General features: G+C 34.2%; 1 protein-coding gene across 2 annotated transcripts in view; it reads left to right on the forward strand.

Moving 5' to 3' along the window:
• The window catches only part of LOC118187542 (AH receptor-interacting protein-like), a 41,394-nt gene that overhangs the window by 1,270 nt on the left and 14,656 nt on the right, over positions 1-25,468 (forward strand). Inside the window, exons 3-6 of one of the 2 annotated variants that reach the window (XR_015041848.1) lie at positions 8,019-8,193; positions 18,311-18,497; positions 21,230-21,372; positions 23,728-23,906. Coding sequence is in view for 1 of the 2 variants with exons in the window: in XM_035357785.2 (XP_035213676.1) it covers positions 8,019-8,193; positions 18,311-18,497; positions 21,230-21,372 (505 nt within the window). In the remaining variant the exon portion in view is untranslated. The remainder of the gene's footprint in view (positions 1-8,018; positions 8,194-18,310; positions 18,498-21,229; positions 21,373-23,727; positions 23,907-25,468) is intronic. The other variant, XM_035357785.2, reaches the window with a different exon arrangement.

Here is a 25,468-nt window from a genome sequence, read left to right on the forward strand (position 1 = left end):
TTTTACTTGTAAAATAAGTGACATAATTAATATGAAAGGAAAGAAATGTCAAAGTTTACACCTGACTGAGAAAAAGGCAAAAAATGCATATGCAACAAATGTAGATACAGCTTTTATTAAATCTAAAGTTGCATCTCCTGTTTTAAAGGAAAATGCAATTCTCCAAAGAGCTATTGCAAAATCTTTAAATATTTCTGTAGGAAATGTTAACAAAATTATAAAGTCAGATTTAAAACTAATCAAAACTAAAAACATGATGTTAATCCCCTAACGCTGAAACATGCTCCTCAACATAAGACTGTGGGCAGATTGCTGCATGAAAATTATTTAGCAGGTGAAAAATGGAAATATATTATAATGGATGAGGCTTGGATATACTTATCTGTTTGTAATGAAAAAAGATTGATTTACCATCGTAAAAGAGGAGAAAAAGACTTGATATGTTGGTTCAGAGAAAACAAGGAAAGTTTTTTCGGTTGATCTTTAGATTATGGTAACTTGGCGATTTTTTGGCGACCAACTCTCCTACAGCAACCCTCTATTTTTTTTTCCCACCGCCATTTTGTCTTCACGAAGTAAAGACATGTTTCTTTTCTTTTTATCTACTGAACACTTCTTCCAACAATCTACTAGCCGAATTACACTTATGCTAGAAATTTTATCTAACAAAACTGCTTAATCATGACAAATATTCACTGCAAAATTGGGAAAAATTGCACAATACCATACTCCTTACGCGTTTGTCAAAATAACACATAAACCATGTTCACGTCGACTTAATTTTACTTAAAAAAACATCCCAGAATCGCACAAAAATGGCATTGCGCACACTCTTCACCATATCCATGTACACTCCTTTTTTCTCATAAATTAGAAAAATTTCGCGAAAATGCATGACAATTTTCTGAATCTTTAAACCCGTTAAAAAGAACATATATGAAATTACCTAATAACGAAAAAGTATATACCCTTACCAAATATGAACATTTCCACGTATAAAATAAATAAAATATCCAAAAACTTTTACCTCTAAATTATCTATTATATTATAAATGTCACCAATGAATTCATACCGCAAACATTACAAATACTTAGTGTCAAATATTTAAATTATTTCCATGCACGTTTACTTCAACTAAAACGTATACCAAATTCCTACAAACATAAAATTCACAGAATAACTATCATTTAATTAAAATATAATTAAATTCAAAAACACTACTTAAAATATAAATAAGCACATACATTAAATTAATAAAAATTAGCTTACAATCCTAATTACTTTAAACTAAATCATTGCTAATAACAGTTTTCCCAATAATACCAAATTACTTTACTTCCACCTTACATTTAGAACAATGCATAAAAATAATATCCTCAAATAATTAAAAATACTAACTTACCTAATCTTCTTCAGAATCTTGATTATGTGTCCGATAAACTTTTCTTATTTCCTCCGCTAAATAAAAAGCAAGCGTATGTGCACCTGTTTCAGGATCTTTAAAATCATACTTATAGTTCACAGCAAGGTACCAGGTAAAATAAATAACTTAATAAAACATCTTTACTTCTATCTCGCACAACCTTAAAGAAACACTTATTACTACCCCTTTCAATCCCACTAAATACCCATTTCGAATTCACTTTAGTTAGGGCCATGGGATCCAAAAATTAATGAACACTGTTTCACACAACACAGAATAAAGCCAAATACAAAATTTCCAGATTTTTTCCCGATTTCCCCCCTTTTCCGATTAAAGAACTGTAATTCGTCCATTAATATCACATGACATATCCCATGATCTCTTATTTCCCTCACACAAAATAATGCGTAATCGGAACTGAGTACTGCTCACATTATTACCAAAGTCCCAGGTAGTAACCTTTATCGCCTCCAAAATGTCGCCAAACTACCAGTTACCATATTCTAAAGATCAGCCGTTTTTTTAAAGGTTTTATGGTTATTACTGGATTCTCTTAAAATGGAAAAGCTGAAAATAAGGAAAATAGAAAAAAAGTCAAAATTAATTTGGATTACTATCAGAAATATGTTTTAACATACATTTTTAAAGAAGAAATTCCATCTCTTTATCCAAACAATCTTCACTGTACTAAGTTCCATCAGGGTAAGGCTCCAAGTCATACCTCTAAATCTAATGCTCTATTTTTTGAAAAAATAAAAAATGGAACCAGAATTGGGTCTATTCCTTTTAAATTGGATCCTATGGATTACGGTGCATTGGGACTTTTGAAACAAGCTCCATATAAGTGGCATCCCAAAACATTGGGTGGTCTCTGGAAGATTGTGAAGGAGTGGAATAAAATCAAACTTGATGTCTTAAGAAAAGGACTTTTATCTTGAAAATCAAGATGTAATATGATAGTTTAATAAGAGGACTATCAGACTGAACATATTAAAAAATAAAATTCTAAAATTTGTTTATATATAAATTTTTGCAAAATCATTACAAAAATGTGTGAACACTCTCTGTATATTGCTTGCCATATACATACAAGTAAAATATTATCAGAATATAAGTGCCAACAATGAAATGTTACCATATTGAATGAAATTATGACTATTTAAACTGTATGTAAATGTAAAATAAATTATAAGTAACATACGGGAAAAATGTTTATACTGTATATATGATGATGCAAAATGGGTACAGTTCCATTATTGGGAATGTAAAAAAATCACCAAACTATTGTTAATGCAATGATGCCCAAAATAGTTATGGTAACCTAATGCAAGGACGAAAGCATGCTAGTAACTAAGTATCTAAAAATATTAATTTAGATGAAAGGTTAATTTCATATATTGCAATTTTTTATTATAACGCATAAGAAAGAAGTAAAAAAAAATGATTAAACATAATTGACATGAAATGGGAGGCATAAAATTTTTGATGTCTTCCAACACTGCAGAGAAAATTTCATTTTTTTTTTTCAAACATCTTCACATAAATTTGGACAGATAAAAATCAGTGTGCTGCCGAACAGTGTCCCTGATGTCTGTTATTATGCCATTTAGTACTATCCCATAGCCTTTCTATTGTTTGAGTATGATGCTTACTATCAGGATCCATAAAATATATTTGTGATCGACAGCCAAATGAAGTCGGCAACCAACCATCCTGCAATTCATCCCACTTATGTGCTTTCCAACATAATGCTTCCTTGGTTAAATAAATGGTTAACTTAAAAATCTAGATCTAAATTTACATGCAGTCTAAATTCATGCCCATTTATATATAAATGTATACTCAATTTGCAATTAAAGGGCTGCATTTGCTAGATTTAGCAATTTTGTGTATATTTTTCCTGTGGTAACACACGATCATGAATTGTACTTCGAAATGAGTATTTCATATATAAGTCAAATAAAATGTGGCTGTTACATTGGGTTCAAATGTCTTGTTGAGACATTTCAGTGTCTTGCTCTGATGGATGGTTCTCACTGTGTGATGAGCATCCAGCTGAGTTTTCAACCATCTTTTCTCTTTACAAATCATGTTAAAAACAGATGTTAATGATTTTAAGTACTGGAAAAAAATCACTTGTTAAAAATCGGATTTTTTTAAAAAATCAATCGGTAATGCTTTTAAAGAGATTTTTATTACTGAATACCAAAATGAAAGCTTTTTCAAGAAGTAAAATTGTGTGAAATATTTTAAGTAAGCCATGCTAATGCAATGCATGTGACTATGTCACTTCCATGCACATGGGGACTCATGCATAATTATGTTGACAATATTATTGCGTGCATAGGGTCCATAATAGATTGAATGCACACAGCTCCAATGGTAGGTTAATAAGATTTATTTTATCATATATAACACTTCAGAGATCTGGAACTTTCTACAAAGATAGTTGGACAACTCCACAGAGTAGAATAAGTAATTAATTTTGAAACTACTATGAATGTTAAACACAAGGCAATACACAGCTAAAGAGAAAGCTACCCAGAGATATGTTAGTACTCCAAATTCACGCAGAGAAAACAGCAGTAACTGAGAGCAGATGCTCTTTCAAGCCCTAAATAGTTTTTATCCGGCTACAGAGATATTTCTAGTACAGTCAAAAGTCTTTAATCTGGACTCGTCGGGACTTCGGCGATTCAGGATTATCGGTTTTCCCGGATTGTAGATCATCAGTTTAAATCTGGTAAGATGACATGCAGAAATTCTAAAATTAAAAATATGAAAACGTAATTTATGAAATAAAGAGCAATTATGATCTAAAGGGTATAAAAATTTACAAAAAAAAAAAAAAAAAAAGCTCGATATTTAATTGTTTACTTTATGAAACATTTCTTTTAATGCGCGCATGCGTAAAGCATACATTACGCATAGTCGAAATTAGGAAATTGCAACCAGAAACATATTTGATGTGTATTCGTGATATTTATAACGACGAGGAATTTGATTTAAATCATATCAGAGTACATCGAGATAAAATACTACATTTAGTAAGGAATTATAAGCCAAATAAAATAAAAACATCTGCCCTGAAGATAGGGATAGTGCTGACAGATCAACTTCCAGTTCATTGAGCGCCGCAATGTTCCCCCCCTGCAGAGCAGCATGAAATTGATAAACATCGGAATGGTTAGAGAATCAAAGATATGCCTTTATCAATTTTTTGCAGGAATTCCACTTTCTGTTTGATGGACATCAAAACATGCTTTCGCTTTGTAGATGCTTTGGTAGCTCCAGAATCGGAAATTCTTTTTGACATAATCAAAAGTTCAAGCTTACTTTTATAATATTGCTCTAACAGTCTTCAAAAAATAATAAGTAATTTTAACTTAGCTTATACCGTCCGTTATACATTAAATGCACATGCGTAAACGTAATATGCACATGCGTAGATGCAGATGCGCATGCATAAAGGTATTATGCGTAATGCATTAACGCATGCGCAGAAAGTTTGTAGCTTTGAAGTCTGGATTATATATCATTCCGGATTATGGACATCCGGATTAAAGACTTTTGACTGTACTTTCTGCTTTTTGAAATTCTTGGAAGGTAACATGAGGGTGGAATTACGTTTACAGCTAATATAGTATTCATTGTATTTATTTGATTACAATAGCTATTATGGTGATACAGAGACTGGACCAAAATGTTGCCAGGCTCCCCAATTGTAGTGACTTTTGGCAGTTTTTTTCCAAATCTAGCGGCAAAAATTAGTCACCAAAACTACTTGGCGATACCTTGACAAATTACCGAGATGCCCCTTTACTCAATTTTAAATGAACTTGCCCCTGTATTCTTACTTTTCCAACATAGTTTATTTCTTAGATTTTTCATGTTACATTATACAAAAGAAGTACAACAATTTTACTTATAATTTCACTTAAATTACCTATTTAAATACAAAATTTGTAACAATATTAATAACTGAAGATGCATTGGAAGTTGATTAGTGTAATCAAGATCCATTTCAGTAACAAAAAGAAGTTAATAAGTTGATAATTAATTGTTTCTTTATATAAAGCATGGTGCAGTAAGGAAGAAATAATGTAAGGAAAAATGCACAAAAATTATTTAATGTATTTTAAAATATATAAATGTTTATGCAATAAGTGCACTAGAAAAAGGTTAAAGCAAGAACACAAGTAAACATAATAATAATAATAATAATAATAATAATAACTGAAGAATGCAGAACTAGAATGGAAAATAAGGGAAGACTAAATATTTTTTAAATGAGGTGATTTAAAATTCAGTTAAGCAATTTTACGCCAAATAATAGAAAATTGCATTAATAAATCTGTGATTTTTGTTTCTGAAAGCTTGTTTATTAAGTTAAACATAAATCTAATAAACTATTTTTCACATGTTTTGTTAATATTCTTAATCTTATTATTATTTAGTTATATATTTGCAATTATTTATATTATGATATGTTTTTGCCATATGTTTTTGCCTGTTTTGGATCCGATTCTCCCTTTGCCGTCCACTGTTTTGACTGTGTGGACCCTTTGCCATTCACTGTTTTCATTGATTAGTTTCTGTTCTGTAGTGATAAATCCAGGTTTCATCTGCAGCGATTAATCGTCGAAGAAACTCTGATTTGTTATGCCTGAATTGCAGCAACAGAGCGGTGCAAAATGTTAGCGTTTTTGGTCCAAAGTGAGCAAACGCAGCACTCACCATGCAGCCAGCATGCACATACCTAAATCTTAGTTCAGTATGTGGCAAATGCATTCATTTGAACATGCTTGTAGCCTCTGCTATCTCTCTAATCTTGACTCGACGGTTATGCAGCACCATTTGGTAAATTTTAGCGATGTTGTCATCAATGGTTTCAGTTTTTGGCTGTCCTGAACGTTCATGGCCACTCAAGTTGGTACAGCCACATTTAAATTTAGCTGCCCAAAATTTCACAGCAGAGTCCCCGTGTACAGCCTAATGACAGCTCAATACTCAATTTTTTTTTTATTTTTACAAAAACAGTCACACCAACTCACAGGAATAACTGTCAAACAAAAACCTTGCTTTCAAAATGGCTGAAATTATAGTTGGGTGTTTTCCAAGAACGCCCAAACAAATTCCCGCATTTTCATTGATTAGTGCTGCCATCTACATATCAAGATCGGAAACTTTTCAGACAACCCTCGTAAGGTATTTCTATGTACTAAATATCTGATAATTTTAAAGTTGAATTCAGTTTTATGTAGCATAAGTATGAAAAGTACAATATTTAATAAAGTTAGCACACAAAACATTAATAACAAAAAGATAAAAAACACTTTCTTCTAACCATCTTACCAAGAAAACTGAATTGAAGCTTAATAATGAAGCTAAAAAGATCAAACAAATGGCTTAGCAGGAGTGGGCGCAACAGCAGACTAAGTAGAACGCAAGCTGAGTGAGCGAGAGCATAAAAAAATTTTAACAAACCCTTTTGGGTGACCGTTAAAATCTGAAACCTTTCAGATTCCCCCCCCCCCAGTATGCAAGGGGGAAAATATGCAATAACAGTTTGTTTATACCCTTGTTCATAAACACAAAACATAGCTTATCGAGAATCAGTTATTAATTTAATGGCTTAAGATATTATGAGCATGCTGTTATGTTACGTTTATCCATAATTGGTTATCCCATAATCACTGTGATAGGCAAGAGTTTCCTGGTCGATGGGATAACATTTAATTGATGGGATAACTATATTTTTCACATAATACCTTATGATTATGTACGTAATGTACTTAATTTATTGGCCAGAGATTTAAGTGTATCAAATATTATTGAGCATATTATCAAAATTCTATAATATTTTAAGAACCTTAAGGTTTCATGGGCCAAAATTTAATGGCTACTGTGGAACTGGATTGTCACAGCACTAGGAGAGTATCAATCACATTGAATGGTCAATTGTTGGATGAGTTAATTTTAAATATAGATACTGGTGTTTAGACGAGAATTTTACAAATATAGAAATTAAAATAGGTTGATTTTATTTTATGTAAGATAATCTGTATTAAGGTATTTTTATAACTTTTGAAAAAAGAAAAACTGCCATAAAAACTGATGTCATTTTCAAATTTCTTATTTTTAAAATGATTAAAATTTAGCTCATTGGTGTAGGTTTCAATATTTTGTATGTGTTTGATTATTATAAGTGTATATGTGCTACTTTATTGATCCCGAAGAGTTTCCAGGTTGATTCATAGCTTATTCACTGAATTTACTAGTTTATAAACATAAGAAGTAAGTATGATAAGTGTAAGAGCTTAAATTTAAAAATAAAACTACAATGTACATGCTAACATGACATACATGCTATAAAGCTTGTTTTTTTATTTTATTGTTATTTATTAACAATAAGTGAAACTCATTTAGGTCCTGTGCAGATCATCATATGTTACATTTACTTTGTATATTGTACAAGAATATTATTACCAAAATATCAGTAAGCTAAATAATGTGAATAAATTAGCCTGTGGATATTGCTTTTAATTATAAAAAAATGCTTTTTATAATAAAATAAGTATTTTCCCCCAATAGCGTGTTGATTCTTATCCATTGGTGTCCAAAAGTTATCGTGAATTTGCTGGTATTGCTAACAGTAAGAAAGGGCATAAAGGACATTGTTGTGGAATGATGGCTTTCACTGAAGGAGTTGGACATAAAGATCTTGATATTCTTTTGAGGAATCCTTGTGACTTGCAGTTTAAGCTGGGTATGTATTTTGAAGTACATTTAGTTTTGAAAATTTATTCAGAAATGCTTTCCTGATCTATAAAACAAGAAAACTCATTTAAATATTTGGTACTTTCTAATTATTCACACCTTCACTGAAAAGTCATGAACTCATCGGTGATTGTGGGCAGCATTCGGGAACTTATTGCCAATTTTGGAGAGAAACATCTGTTTGGTATCCTTGTAAGGATCTTAAGTTTTACTAACGTTTATTTTATTTTAAATCTTTACTATCACTTCTTATTTTCTACTTCCGGCCAGAATTATAAGCGTGAAGGAGTTTATGCAAAGTTGTCTGGCGAACGCCAAGTATTTAAGTGTGGCCTTTTTGCCAAGCAGAAGAGAGGAAGCCGTGAGTTCGAAGCAGGCCGCTTACCTTAGAAGTTACGCAGTTGCTACTTTGCCTTCCAGGCCAGAGGTTTTAATCCTCTTGATAAATTAAACGTATTGTAGTGTTCACAGTCTCTGTGCTACATACGCTTTCTGTTATTATAAGGCCAATCTTATTCTAAAGTTAAATTAGAGTTTAGTTTTATTTTGATATCTTTTAAGTTAGACCCCGAGTGGAGGGTCATTGTATTCCGAAGTACGGAAGTCATTGTATATAAAGAAAAAAATAAAGGGTTTTGTATACCCTTCGTCTGTATCCTGTCCACTTACTACAATTAGTGAACATAGCTTTAGTAAGCTCTCTGTTCTAGTCAGGTCATTGTATGTTTCCAAAGAAAGTTAGAAGAAACATTGAACCTGATAGTGGCGCCCGACGAAGAATAACCATGGCCGAGTTTCAAGAAGAACCTGTGCTGCCTGCAGAAACAGCTCAGAATCCAGAAATGCCAGCTGCCGCCCTGGAAGGATTTGGGTATATTGTCCAGACCATGCGCGCTTCGATGAAACCAGAAGCAACGTTTAATGGAAACTCACAGGTAACCAGTTTTTTGGAAAAATTGGATGACCACTTCATGCTCTACCCCGTGCACGAGTTTCAAAAAGTTACCTTAGCTACCAGCGCTTTGAGGGGCCAAGCGCTTAACTGGTTCAAATGTATCGGCAGAAGTCTCTTGGGTCAAGCAGGAAGTCCCACCTATACCTACGAAAATTTCAAGACTGCCCTACTAAAAGCCTTCCCTGTTGTAAGGGATCGTGCGAAATTAGAAACAGAACTTTTCAGTATATATCAACAAAGAATGGAAAACCTCTCCAGGTTTATTTTAAGAAAAATTCACGTTTTCAAGCTCTTGTATGGAAACCGTCCGGATCCTGAAATAATTCAAGTGATTTTGCCGAGGTTACTACCCCAAGTGCAAGACTTTATTGAATTGAGAAATCCGACTACACTGGAAAAATTATTTGAGCTAGCAATCCAGTTTGAAAGTAGAAGAACGGCGGACGTCGAAAGAAGACGCCAATATCAACAGCGAAACCAATTTGGTACGCCAAGACTACAGCAAACTCAAGCACATGGCTACGGAGAAAAAGCGAATCAGTGGGCAAGGAAACCCGAGCATTCAAAAACAGCCGGCGAACGTCGACAGTTCAATAGCAACCCAGGAAAAAAGTCTCAAGGCCAGTGGAGAAAGGAGAGCACCGAAAGAAAAAATAATTTAAACTAAAACGGATTTCTGCTGACGAGAGGGTGCGGAAATCCGAAGGCCACGAAAACCCCTCTTCCTACAAGTTAAATACAGTAATGGTGAAAAATTTAACTCTTCCGAAGATTGAAGTCTTGGTAAATAATATCCCGGCCACCGCACTCCTGGATACCGGCGCGCAGTGTTCCTGTGTGGCAGAAGTCTTTTTTAGAAAGTATTTTCGCAAATACCGCATATATAATGCGGATAATACAACAGTATTAGCGGCGCAAGGAGAACAATGTAAGTGCGTAGGTAAAGTACCTTTGTACATCCGTATCAAGGACGAACAAGTAAAGGTGATGTTTTTTGTAGTAAAGAATTTGCAAGCACACTTAATACTAGGAATAGACTTTCTTTCAGACGCACAAGCTACACTGGATTTTAATGAAGCGTCTCTTAAGCTGACGATGAAACCAGTGCGTGTAGAAAAGGTTGAACCGCCAAGGTTAAATCTCGACCACCTGCCTAATGACGAGCAAGATAGAATCCGACAAGTGGTAAGTGAATTTGCTTCCTTATTTAGTGATATTCCAGGATTTACCCAGGTTACTAACCATAGTATTGACACCGGAGATGCATTGCCGGTTCGTCAAAAACCATACCGGTATGATAAGAATAAGGAAAAAATTATAGAATGGCATATTACCGATATGCTACGTAAAAAGATCGTAACGCCTATCTCAAGTAGTTATGCTAGTCCGGTGGTTTTATGTAAGAAAAATAATGATTATCCTTTGGAGCATCCAAAAAGGTGGAGATTCGCTATTGATTACCGTAAATTAAATTCCATAACGAAATATCCAGTATATCCGTTACCGATTATAGAAGAAATTTTAAGGAACATAAAATCAACCAAATTTATGACAACTTTAGACTTAACGAATGGTTATTTTCAAATAGGGATCAGGCCTGAGGACGTGCCTAAGACTGCTTTTATAACCAAGTCTGGCACTTATGCATTTTTGCGAATGCCGTTTGGCCTTTCAGGCGCCCCAGCAACATTTCAGCGATGCATGGACATTGTGTTAAGACCTGTTCTCGGAAAGTCCACATTTATCTATTTAGACGATATCATTATTACTAGTGATAATCTAGACCAACATGTACAGGATTTAAGACAGGTGTTTTCTTTATTAAATGAGGCCGGTCTAAAAGTTAATGTCGAAAAATGCAAATTTGCAGCCCCTGAATTAAAATATTTAGGTTACAAAATATCGCAAAAAGGGATCGAGACAGATGAATCAAAAATAATCGCGGTACAAAAGTATCCCACTCCAAACACGGCAAAGAAGCTCTCTTCTTTTCTAGGACTTTGTTCATATTATAGGTCCTTTATAAAAGATTTTGCGGCTATCGCTGAGCCATTGTTAAAATTAAAAAGGAAAAAGGCAAGATTCTCGTGGACGGCCGAAGCCAATAGTGCTTTCGAAAAATTAAAACAAGCATTAACGCAAGCCCCTGTGTTGAAATTTCCTGAAAAGGATGAAAATTTAGAAATTTCAGCGGATGCTTCGGATTATGCGGTAGGAGCGGTACTTTCGCAAAATCAGCAGCCAGTAGCATTTTTTAGCCGAACTTTAAATCAAACACAAAGAAACTATTCCGCGACCGAGAGAGAGGCACTTGCAGTTCTGTTAGCAGTGCAAAAGTTCCGAGTCTATTTTGGAAAGGCGCCGATAACAGTATATTCTGATCATGCGGCGGTAACTAGATTGTACTCTGGAAAAAATTTATCCCCAAGGTTAATAAGATGGGCACTCAAGCTGCAAGAATATAATCTGGTAATCAAGCATACCCCCGGAAAGGAAAATATCGTAGCAGATGCCCTGTCACGAATTAAATTAGACGAACAGGGTAATACCGTAAAAGTTGCAATGCTGACAGCGTGTACAATAAATTCCCGAGAAACTGTAATAACCGAACTGGGTAAGGATCCTGAGTTTGGAAGTATTTATGAGTATTTGAAGGATCCTGAAAATTTTAGTCACCAAGATATTGTGGCGATAAGAAATAGGGCGGCCCATTACGAACTAATAGATGGTCTATTATTTTATACAAAAACTACGAATTCCAACAACGAATTTCGACCTGTTATCCCAGCTAGTCTTAGATTAAATATCCTGCAAGAGCTCCATGACAGCCCTTTAGCTTCTCATGCTGGTATTCGAAAAACTACTCAACGCGTACGCGAGGCAGTCTACTTTCCTGAACTGCAAAAGTTAACGAGGGCGTATGTCCAGTCCTGCCCAACATGTCAAGCCGTTAATTATATTAATTTCCGCCCGGCCGGGTTTCTAAATAGTATTAAATCCGAATTTCCAAATGAAATAATCGGTATCGATTTATTGGGCCCTTTCCCAAAAAGTCAGTTAAACAAAAGTCGCTATCTCCTTGTTATAGTTGATCATTTTAGTAAATGGACCGAAATTGTTCCCTTAAAACGAGCCTCCGCGAAATTAGTTACCGATTCTATTTTAAATAAATATATTTTAAAATACGGGGCGCCCCTAAAAGTTATATCGGATAATGGTCCTCAATTTGTAAGTAATATATTTGAAGACATGTGCCAAAAACTGGGCATACGTCATTTAAAAATGGTCCCGTATCGGCCGCAATCAAATATAGCGGAACGGGTCAACAGAAATATAGTGAAAATTATCCGTAGTTATGTTAAAAATTTTCATAAAAGCTGGGATAACTATGTCAATGAATTTGCTTTCGCCCTTAGGACCGCAAAACATGATACAACGGGCAAAACTCCTGCTGAGTTATTTCTAGGCAGAAAGATTATAACACCGTTAGATAAATTATTTTATGTGCAACAAAGAGCCCCAGAATTTAAAATGGGTGATATAGAAAAACTAATTAAGGAAGCAAAGAAGAATACGGAAGTAGCACAAAGAAAACAGAAGCTCTATTATGATTTGAAACGACGGGGAGTAACTTATAAAGTAGGGGATGAAGTACTAAAAATTAAGCATTCACTTTCTTCAGCACCAGAAGATAAAACTGCCAAATTTTTCCCACGCTTTGAAGGACCATATGTTATAGAAAAAATAACTCACGCTGTTGTAGTATTAAAGGCAAGAAATGGCGAAACCTGTTCCGCAAACATTGACCAGATAAAACCATTCTATGACCGTAATAAAATGCAAATCTTTTCAGATCTTTTGCAGGATCCGGTACGGCAGACACCGCAGGTACAAGTTCCAGAGGTGGGAAAACGACAAGTACAAGGGCAAGCCAATGAGAGACAGAAGCAAGTGAAAAGAAAATTGCCCCGCGGAAAAATTGAAGGTACAAAGAAAAAGAAGTCGTTCCACCGTCCAAAAAACAGAGTTCACGAACACCCCCAGAATGAAGAAGGGAGAAGGACGACGTATGTGGAAAAGACCGGGAGAAAGGACGGCAACTATAACCCGGCTGTGAAACGGAAGATTGACTCATCCGACAGAACTCTCCGCAGCAAAAGTCGCCGAACTGCGGAAGGGCCATCAGCGGCGGAGGAAAAAGTACAAGAAAAATTTGAACGGCCAACAACGAGGTCCAAGCAGGATCACGACAGAAGTTTCCCGGTTCCACCAAGACCAGCTGCCTTCAAACGGCCAAGACCACAAGCAGAGGACAGAAGGAAGATGTTCAAGGGTGGCCGTAGTGGTGAAAAACGGAAGCTTCCAGAGGAAAGCACTGAAGGGCGAGCCCGTACAAGAAGGAGGATCAACCAAGCAACGGTCTGCAGCACCTTTAAAGACTGGGCCCAGAAAAGGATGTCTGAATATTACAAAGATAAGTAAAATTTTGTGTTACTTTACAAACTTAAGTTAATCTTTCATTCTTACTGCAAGTGGCAGATTTGAAGAAGTTTTACCTCATGCGAGGTCTACCTTTATCGCCAAAAGGGCGAGAAATGAGTTGTGACCGATTTTCTTATTATGTTTTTCAATTACTCGCGCGTAAAACTAAAGTTGATGTATAATAGCGTTGTATAAAGACTTAAATATTGTAAAAAGTTATTGTATAAATTTTATTTAAAACATTCTAACAAGAAAGAAGTTTTAGTCTGAAAGACTTTTTGAAATGTAGTATTATTTCAATGTAGAAAGAATTGGCACTTGCTTTGAAAAGAATAGAAGTTAACAATGTACTACTAATGTATGTTTTCAAATGTGTAAAATTAACGGCATCTTGATATGTTCTTGTATACATGTGAACTGTTATTTTGAATGTTTAGAAATAACGTGATATGGTAAAAGTGAAAGTAATGTTAAAAAATTTGTTATTCGTGTGACTGTAAAGATTAAATCATGGTGAATATGTGTTAAAGGTTGAATGATGTAGTTAGGCTCTCTGACGCTACACTTTAGAGTTAGCCACTTTCAGAATAGTACCTCAGGGTCTAGAGTTGAAATTAGGGTGTGTTAAGAGGTCTCGTATGTTGAATTTTAACACGTTAGTGTTTTGATTGTAGGAGGAAGTGTTGAACACATAGACAGAAACACATTCGTGTTTGGTGTTTTTACAACACATGTCAGAGAGCACGGGGAGAGATAATTAAAATAGTCATGAATGAAATAAGAATGTTAAGAAAAGTATATTCTATATGTTATTTACAATGTCATTCTGTAACATTTCATTAAACTAGTTTTCCTTCCAGATCTCTGGAAGGAACCAGAATTGAATAAAGCTCCTGTTTTGATGCAGTACAGATGAAAAAGAAAAAAGATTGTTGTATATTCCGGGAGCTGCTATTGTAACAAATTTCTTTCTTTTAAAATTTTCTAGTTTCTAGCTAAGTTATGTTTGTAAAAGTTTGGCCTCGCGTTAGTTTCTAGAGCTAAAAGTTTTCAACAAGGTCGTTTTAGACCTCAGTTTCAAACTAATTAACTCTGGCGGGAAGTATGTAAGGATCTTAAGTTTTACTAACGTTTATTTTATTTTAAATCTTTACTATCACTTCTTATTTTCTACTTCCGGCCAGAATTATAAGCGTGAAGGAGTTTATGCAAAGTTGTCTGGCGAACGCCAAGTATTTAAGTGTGGCCTTTTTGCCAAGCAGAAGAGAGGAAGCCGTGAGTTCGAAGCAGGCCGCTTACCTTAGAAGTTACGCAGTTGCTACTTTGCCTTCCAGGCCAGAGGTTTTAATCCTCTTGATAAATTAAACGTATTGTAGTGTTCACAGTCTCTGTGCTACATACGCTTTCTGTTATTATAAGGCCAATCTTATTCTAAAGTTAAATTAGAGTTTAGTTTTATTTTGATATCTTTTAAGTTAGACCCCGAGTGGAGGGTCATTGTATTCCGAAGTACGGAAGTCATTGTATATAAAGAAAAAAATAAAGGGTTTTGTATACCCTTCGTCTGTATCCTGTCCACTTACTACAATTAGTGAACATAGCTTTAGTAAGCTCTCTGTTCTAGTCAGGTCATTGTATGTTTCCGAAGAAAGTTAGAAGAAACATTGAACCTGATATCCTTATGTCCATTTCAATGATGCATCCAGTTCCACTTATTTATTTATTTATTTTTTTTACACATTCTTCTTTTCCTATAGAAGATGCATGAACTTCCTGAATTTAATCATGCCTGTCAATAGTTATGTTTGGTATTAACCGTAGTTCTTCTTTACAGAGTTTCACTAACATGTATTCTTAAAATAAATAGGTGTTATTAGAGGCTCACACAACAGTAAACAGTGTTAATTTTTAGGATTTGCAGTGTAAAATAATTCCTTTGAAATATGAAGGTAAATTTGGATTGGAATTTATCCACAGCTTTTAAAGAAATTATTTCATTGTTGGTTTCATTTTTCATCAGCAGGTGACGCCAGCAACTATGTTTCATATTTTGTTGAAACTTTCTTGAATTTTCTAAGTCTCTGTTAATTTCACTGGTATTGTGTGAGCACAAGCTTGTCTTTCATCATTTTCACTCTTGCAACTGAAGAAGGTTCTGTAATAAGAACTTCAAAACTGGTAATGTAAATTATAAAAATTAAAGCTGTTCGGGGAAAAAGGCTAACTTTTCGAGGGGTATTAGCTCTTTTTGATAAAATCTCCAACAATTATTGAGATCTGATCATGTTTCATCCCTCTTGTCTATGTGAATGAAATTCAACACAATATAATCCAAAGTAATATTTCGATATTATTAATTTTCAAATAGATGAGAAAAATATCCCAGCATGATTTGATTTTAAGTTGGGAGGGTCTGTACTGCCTGTATGAATTCTTTACAAGTATACCAGACAACTGTCCATGATATGCTAATTATCCATGCATGTAGTCATTACAGGGTTCGGGATTTCATCTGGATCATTGCACTAGTAATCATTTTGGCAGTTAGGCTGCCATTCTAAATCTTTTTGTGCTTTTTTTAGACTCAAGTCCTTCATGTAATAAGGTACAACAAAAAACCAGTTATGGTTCCAACATACATTGACTTAGGTTAGTAAATATTTTTATTAGTTATTTGGTTACAGAACTTACATTATTATAATGTGAGTGTTTGACCTTGGCCAGGCTTTTGCCTGTTGCATTAAATCCTCCACTTCTTTGATGAAGCGTCCTGTATTGACTTGTGTCATGATAGCTGGGATACCCTTTACACAATAGTAGTCAGTGAAAAAATCTTTGGTTGTGACATCCGAGATGTTAGAAGGGAAGAATCTAGTATAAAGCCTCTTTCTCTCTGGACAAGATCTCAAGTAATGCATGGTGTCTGCTTCAGAACTTGTGCTGCAGTTGCATTTGATGTTGCAATGCAAGAAACGTGTGTAGTAAGAAGGGAAGCGACCGTGGTGTGCATGCTTGGACAAAGAGGTGGTTGTTCTTTATTCATGAGAGGGAGGTGTCTGGAAAAATATTAAATGTGAATTTCCTGGTGTCTCTTTCTCTCCATGTTTCCTGCCAGTCTACCATAAAGGTTCCTTTGATTAGTGTGTTGGAGATATCTTCTGAAACTGGGATTTCTTTGTCAATTTCTGTTTTTCATCATGGCATTTTTTGCTCAGGTATCAGCTTTCTCATTACCTTCCAGGCCCATGTGGCCTTTACCCAGTTTAGCTGTATTTTTTTTCCTTGTCCGAAGAGTAGCCTGGACTTCACGTAGCGCTTTGATGAGAGGGGGAGGGTGAGTCAGCCTTGCTCAATCCTTGCAAAACACTCGTACTGTTGGTATGAAATGTTGTATGGTTTGTATAGTAAGTGCCTACCCATAGGGCTGCCTTTTTGAGAGCGTACGCCTCGGCTTGAAATACCGTAACACGATTGCTGAGGCATTAAGTTTCATGATGGATTTTTTTCTTGTCTTCATAAGTCACAAAAGCCGCTCCTACTCTATTGTCTGCTTTGGAAGCTTCTGAGTAGATTTCTGTCTGAGTACCTTGTGATGTTGTTTTTGTCCATGGTGTGTTAGCTGAGTGTGTTGGATTTAGCTTTTTGTGATTTTCGTGTTCGACACTTTGGTGCATAATCAAGATGTGACTATGTGTAAGAGATGATATTGTATTTTCTTTACCTGTGAGGTATTGAGCTTTGATATCTAGAAAGTACCTGTAATGCGGATATAGAGGTTGTTAAGTAGGCTATGCTTAATTTGAATAGAGCATTGTGTCAGACTTGTTATAATTTCTACCAAACTCTGATGGTGTTAGTCATCCAAACCAGACAACCATAAAGTATCATGTGCTCAATAGCTTGCAGGTAAAGCTCTTTTAACAGTTTTTCTTTCAGGCCCCATTTACTGTCAACTATTCTATTTAGATTATTGACTAAGCTGTTGGTTCTTTCCCATATGCTAAGTGGGAGACCCATGTTAGCTTTTTGTCCAAGATGAAGCCTAGGTACTCTCTGCAGCAATGTCTATTTGGTGGATTGTGCAAAGAGATTGGCAAATTTTTAATTGTAAGAGTTGTAGGAAGAGCTGCGGCTCAGAGTTTTACAGGAATGATTACTGTATCTTTGTTGGGATTTCCATAGCTTTCATGGTTTGATGGTAGCCATTTTTCGTGGTTGACGGGATAATACATAAGTATGAAAAATTTAATTATTGCAGAATTCGAAAATTATAAGAGCAAAGATGATTGCATAAATAATTCCTAAGAATTGATTTGTGTATATCAAATGAGCAAGTAGCAAAATCAGCTGCTAAATTGTGTTATTTGCTCATGTGGGAAACATAATTTAAAATGAACCAGTATTTTTTCAAAGTTTTGATGCCCTGGACATTGGAGGTCCTTTTTAAAGAAAGTATATAATTTTTGTTATTGACTCAACTCTTCATAGAACTTGTATTGAAAAGTTGGCACGCATGAAGAAAAAAAATTTAATTTATGATTTTGCAACCACATTGCAGAAATCAAAAAGTTCAGCAAAGTGACTATCTACAGTATGCAGAGCTAGAGTTTTATCATTCTTTGAAAGTCCTAAAATTTCTGTAATAAATAAATTTTGTTTTATATTTTAGAATTGCTAAAAGTGGAAAAGCCTGGCGAGTATGAAAAAGAATCTTGGTCTATGGAACCAGAAGAAAAACTTAAATCTATCCCTGAGTTAAAAGAAATAGGTAATAAATTATACCAAAACAAGCAGTATGATGAGGCAGTTAAAAAATATGTTGAAGCCTTAGGAAGGATAGAACAGCTGTTACTGAGGTAATAATTATTAGTTTAACAAAGTATTAAAATTTTGCTGTTTGAAAAATTTTAAATTTTCAAGTTCTTTGAAAGGGCTGTACTAGAAAGTTTTATTTATATCCAATAAAAAAATACCGATTTTTTTTTAAGATGTTCTGTTTCTTTAAATCATTTCATGCTTCAAATGAGGAAATAGGAAGAGAACTTAGAACCTTATGTATTATAATGTCAATTTTTCAAAAAAGTTAATACAACAGTATTTCTATCATTTAATGTAGTGTTTTTGAAATTTATATAAAAAGTCTCTATTGGAAAATGTTAACAGCCCATTGTCAAATTTTGCTTATATATGCTGTCCCAGAAAAAAGAAAGAAAATTCAAGATAAATTAACATTTAAAGTTTAATTTGAGGAATGCTTTGCATAAAGACGACTACAAATATTTTTTACAATTTAAGATCAATTGAAATTTTTTAGATATGAATTTAGCAAATCAATAATAATAATTTGTCTTCCACTTCATGTCAAGTCCATTATCTTGAGATTATTTTACCCACAATTAGTTTGTAAATCTGCCTAAAGGGGGCAGTACATATTCAAAGTAGTCAAGGCTTAGCATGACTAGTTTATCTATGTTACTGAATATGTACTGCCCCTTTTAGGCAGATTTACAAATTAATTGTGGGTAAAATAATCTCAAAGTAATAAACTTAACATGAAGAGGAAAACAAATTATTTTTATTGGTTTGCTGAAGAAAAAAAGCTGTAATTAATTTCTATCATGACTATAACACACTAATAGTTTATGTTTAAAATAATCGAAGTTATTTTTTTAAAAAAATAAATTCGTATGTATGGATATTATGCATATACAGGATAAGAAGAAAGGAAGTTGAAGCTATATGTTTCCATATATTGCTCTTCGTATATATAGTCAACATTTTAAAGTGAGCATTACTATATAAAGGTAAAACTAATTAATGTGCTGTGGTGGAATGAATTTTCATACCTCATAAAATAAGGGATTTTTTATAACAACAGTGAAGTCATTGTGTGAATCTTAAACAATGCCTGAAAAAAAGTTTAAAAAATCACTTGTGACCTTTTAATTAATTAATTAAGAGATCTGGAAAATTCTAACGAGACTGTAGCTTCTTGTTGCTATTGTCACAGTTAATCAATTTTTTGGCTCTCTATGACTTTTTAGCATGTAAGGGGTATTATTCTAAAAATGGAATACTGCATTGGTTCACTATAAATTACATTTCACTTTTCAAATTTTTGGCCATATATAATTGCTTTGCATTATTTTAATAGAAATTAAATAATGAAGAATCTGCATGTGTGTATGTATGTTCCTTGCACTGTAAAAAAAACGACGGTACTTAGAGCCATCAAATTTTGAATAATGTAGTCCTTCATTCAAACATGTGCATCTGGAAGCCTGAATTTTTTAATTTAAAATTTATTTTGTTATTTATATTTTGTAAAGCATTAGGGGATTTTTGATTAACAAACACAATGATTAGAAAGTGAGTAATGGCAACTCTGTTCAAAGTAAAACATTTTTATCTCCAGCACACAAGACTTTTGCCATTCAAAAAAAATGCAAGATATTCAGCTTTAAGTAAAAAACTTGGCTCTATGAAAGTAGTGTGTTGTCACGGCCAGAAATAAAATACTGTTGTTATCCACCTGCCAGTGTGTTGCCATTCAGTAATAGCTGAGTTACTTTCAAATTTAATTTAGAATATTACTGAGTGATTTAAAAGCAATAAAAACAGCTCTTAAGAATATATATATATATTTTTTTTTTACTTCTTAGTGTGATTGATTTAAATAAATGTATTAAATTCATGAGATGTCTAATTAAAAATATTCAATATTTTTTCTGAAATTACACTACCTGTACTTATTAAAATCAGTATATGTTTTTTCTTTTTTATGACAACTATTAGGCAGCTTGTTTTTAAAGAAATTATGTAACAAATATAAATATATTTATAGCAATCTCTAAAACTCTGTTAGGAATTCTAAAAATATGCTATTTTTTAAATATTTTGTGATTTTGCTATTGAATTGAATTTTATGTGGGGTAACTATAAAGAATTTGATAGTTAGCAAAAAGTTAACACAGAAAAAGTTGATAGTAAAAAAAGCAGGAATTTTTTCCCCTACCCATCTTACTAAATAACTATTATTATTTTGCTACTCATCTTACTAAGAAAACTGAATATTGATAGGATGAACTAAGAAAATGCTGAAATAAATATAGAAATATTATTGCCAACACTTAACACTGTATGGGAAATTCTAAACATATGCTATGCTGCTTTTAAAAATTTTTTAATTTTGCTGTTGAATTGTGTATAACATAAGTGATAAGAGAATGACGTTTAATAATAAAGCTAAAAAGATAAACAGAAATGGTGTAGCAGGAGTGAGTGTAACAGCGGACTGGTAGACTTCAGCAAGAACATGTCTACCGTGTCAAATTATGCTCAGTGTTATGTTAACAAATCCTTTTGGATGATTGTTAAAATCTCACTCTTTTTACGTTTCTATTATTATTATTGTTGTTGTTAAATTAGAAACAGAATTTTATGTTATAGAGTACATCAAAAACATTTCGCCGACAGATTTTATTACATGCAATTATTATTATTTTAAAGTTTTGTTATTGATATTATAGTATTTGATAATACAGCATAATGTGCCAAAGTTCACATATTTGTATTTTGCACTTTATAGAGAGAAGCCTGGAGAAGAAGAATGGTTAGCTTTGGAAAGCCTGAAAATTCCAATTCTGTTAAATTATGCTCAGTGTAAGCTGATGCAGAAAGACTATTATCCAGTTATAGAATATACAACTACTGTGCTAGAAAAAGATCCTGGTGAGTGATTATAATAAGTATTGAGTTTTATGTTTTGTTATCATGAAATCAGCAGCTGTATAATTAGTTATTGTCAAATATGTACCTATGAAATTATTTCAAATATATGCAAACACCACATTTGTTTGCCTGTGCTTCAAAAGTTACCAAATGTGAACTGAAGAAGATGATCATGCTGGATGTCCTTCTAACAAAGAAATTTGAAAAAACTTTGCAAAAGTGTGTAGAATCATCTTGAAATATCATATGTATGATGTCTGCAGTGCTACTCAATTGTTTTATAGCAATTGTCAGCAAATTATGGGGAGGATTGCTGACAAGTTTGTGTCAAGATTGCATTTATCACATTTTGATATCCATTAACATGATAGTTGTCTTCCATTTTCCTTATTCAATATATTTTCCTCCTTTTGACTTCTTCCTCTTCTGTAAAGTAAAAATGAAGTTATAAGGAAAATATTTATCTCTATAAATAAAGTTTAGGAATGTTTCAGGCATTGTAATAAAAGATAATTTTGTAAAGGTTTTTTTTCAGTGAGGAATTTAGTAACTGAAAATAATGTCGACATTGTAATTCTTTTATGGTGATGGAGCACAGTTATGGTAATGTAATCTAAAAAATATATGTAAAGAATTTTGCAAATTTTTTTCATTGCATCTGGTATTCCAAAAGCTAGGCCTCTAGTGCGAGACAAGTACACTCATGGACAAGATTGAGAGAATTTGCAAATTATGTCTATTTTTATGAAAAGTATTGAACTAAGGTTACCAATTTTGCCGACAAAAAATTATGCAATATTCATAGTTGAATACATAAGCATAGAGGGAGTTTTTGGTGATTTGTGTGCTCTTACTTCTTCATGACATTTGCTGTGTTTTTCGCAAGAATTGGGTGAATTTTATAAAGTATCAAGTAAAATAAGTAGCCATGAATGTATGGATGATAGAATGAGATGCAGAATTGTCAGTAGATTGGAGGCAGGCCAAAGGATCACAAGTGTAGGTGGCTGAAGAGCTGAATCTAATGCCCATTGTCATCTGCAATTAGTGGAAAGTTCCAAGACTCTGGATCCATGTTGAGAAGACTTAAACAAAGTTCACCAAGATCCACAATGACAAATGAGGATTGTTATTTGGCATTTTCAGCAAGATCCCACAGGACTGCTACAGCTTCACAGCTGTCACATGAGCTGTATGCTGCCACTAGAACCCAAGTTGTATGGTCTACACTCGCTGGAAGGCTTCATGAGATAGGTCTGCATGCCAGAAGACCTACGGTTTGTGGTCTGCTCATTGCAGTACATTAAGAAAGCACGCTTGGCTTAATCCAGACAACAACACTTTGGACCAGATTTCAGTGGAGCAAAGTGCTTTTTACAGATAAGTTGAGGTTCAGCCTGGGAACTGATTCATGGCATATCTGCATCTGGAGAGAACCTGGGCAATGATAACATCCCGCCCTCACTGTGTATTTTGCATGACTCCTTGCCCTCCCCCCATAGATACTGTAAGCCTACAGATGTATATGCCTTCTCTGGGACTCAAATCTGGGCCCCTCAGTATTTCATTTGGTATCACTAACTACTATACTGTTTGGATGATTATAGTGCTAGACACTTAGCATAGTTGTGACTGCAAGAGAAAATCCATGTTTAACTATTGTAAAATGTTATCTGCCTTAAAGAGGAAAATGACTTTGGCGCAAAGCAGGCTAGTATTTATGCTGCGTATGAGGAAAACCAGAAAACTCACACACAGCAAACCTATTTGCTTGCCATAAACAAATAAACTACTTTGATTTGAAATTAGGAAGGAGTGACCCTAGTTTGGTATAGATTTGGAATAAAATTGTCTTGATTTTGAAGTCCCAGACATGGGTTCCTTTTCTTAAATAATGGATAACAAACTGAAAAACTAACTGAAACAGGGGGTTAAAATGAAGTTGAAAAGTGAGATAAAATATTTTAGGTTGATACACTGGAATCATGTTCAAACAGAAATAAAAGTAGATGAGCTATCTCAGACAACACAACATTAACTAGAACTATAATAGATGGTGTTATGAATTGATAGCACTTGGGTGGCACTCCAGGCATCCTGGAGTTGTTGGATAACTTCACATTAGCATGGAACAGCAAAGGTGTTAAGCCTAACAATGCAAAAGGTGTGTGCCTAATAAATACGGCTGTAAGCCACTATAATATATGTAAATAAATTTATATGTATAACAAGTGGTATCATCACTTTCCTCTCTATTTTATACTCTAATAGAAATCTAATGAGTTGTCATGCAAATAATTACCTCAGATGGATATTAATTACCACTATAATTTATCTTTTATTGGTTTCTCCAAGGTTTCTGTATTCAGAATCAACATTCAGATTATGGAAGGTTCAAGGGAAGAACTTAACAAATCAATTCAAGTTTTTGCATTTGTGGACAGTATTGGCATCATTGCTAGAACTCAAACGAGCATTTGTTGCACTGGAGGGCAAAAAAGCTAAAATGCACCTTGGCATCGACCAGATAAAAAGTAAATATGTGTACTCAGTCGGAATTTAATCATTCTTTCTTAAATTGATAAATATAAATCTGATGTTATTGACTGTTTCATATGTCTTGGCTTTGTAATTAATACAGAGAACAATAACTGTAATGAAATTCGTAACAGAGTTATTTTTGCTAACGCATGCTTCTTTAGTATGAAAAAGTATTTGAAACAAAACTTTATGGGGGGGGGGGGAAAACTGAATTGACAATTTACAAATACTAAGTTAGACTTTTGACATATGGAGCTGGAACCTGGACATTAACTGAAAAGGATAAAGAAATACTTGCAGTCTTTGAGAGAAAGATTTCGAGAACCATTGCCATAGGTATTCAGATAGATGGCATCAAGAGAAGAAGAACCAATACAGAAATCTACAGCACATACAGGTATCTAGACACCATAAATTTTATCAGCATCTAAAGATTAAGGTGAGCTGGTCACTTAATCAGAATGCTCAAAAATAGAATTACCAAAAATATATTCACGTACAAGCCAATAGGCACTCGGAAGAGGGAATCCAAAAATCAGATGGCTAGAAATGTCTGGAGAGAGACTTGTCAAGGCCCATCACAGCCTGTCGAGTCGCTGAAGAAGAAGGGAAGATCTCTTTGGTAACATATTTTTGGGTGGTGACTTTAAATACTTCTCTAATTTTTAAGCTGTTTTATGCTGCCTTTTAGTGATGATTTGGAGCCTTCTCACATTCAGTTGTTGAGTGTGGATGCTTTGGGATGGATTAGACCAAAAAATGTGCTATTTTTATTGATGAACTGGCTGGCAGAGAATTTGTAGGTATGTTTTTATGTGTAACAAAGGATAACAAATCAAGTCGTCATGCTATGGGTTAGTCCCCCCCCCCCGAGGTGTGAAGCTACTGCTAGGATCTGTACCTAGGCAGTCTCAGCCATGGTGGTATAAAATTTATGAACTTGGTGAATCTGAAGGCTTCGGAAAGGTCACTTATTGGCCAGCCCAATGGTCTGGCACGTCCTAGCACGGCGTGTTTCTAGTCTGGGTAATGTTCCGCTGCTACAGGCAGCCCGAGTGACTGGTAGGTAGCAAATTAACGACCAGTGTCGTCTGGTGAACGCCAGGTGGTGCATCTCGCTGTCCAAGGGGTGAGAGAGAAGGTTGAACCTCTGCTCTTCGTTCTAAGGAGAGTGGGAACCTGTAATGCGGTTAAGTATTGTGAGGCAGGGAAGCCCTAATTTCTTACTTACAGGTTAGTTTCATACACAAATTCCGAAAGCTGTCAATCTCAATGTTACCATGTTGTATCATGAACTACTGATGTGAAATCTTTACTGTCATTGATTTCTATGTTTGAGTTCCAAATGATTTAGCGAAAACTATAATTGAAAAACTAAGAATTTACACCCAAATTTATTATTAATATCGAAGTTGATTTTATCAGCAAATGTACAATTTTAAAAGCAAATGGATGATCCTACAAGTACCAAGAAGGATTCTTTATAGGAGTTTCAGTGCCTTCTGTTATGTCTGAAATTTTTATCTAACAGGTAAAAAATTTACAAAGTCCCCCC

This window comes from Stegodyphus dumicola, chromosome 6 (genome assembly GCF_044657685.1).
Source record: "Stegodyphus dumicola isolate Sdum_Otavi_A_Nest chromosome 6, ASM4465768v1".
NCBI classification, from domain to species: Eukaryota; Metazoa; Arthropoda; class Arachnida; order Araneae; family Eresidae; genus Stegodyphus; species Stegodyphus dumicola.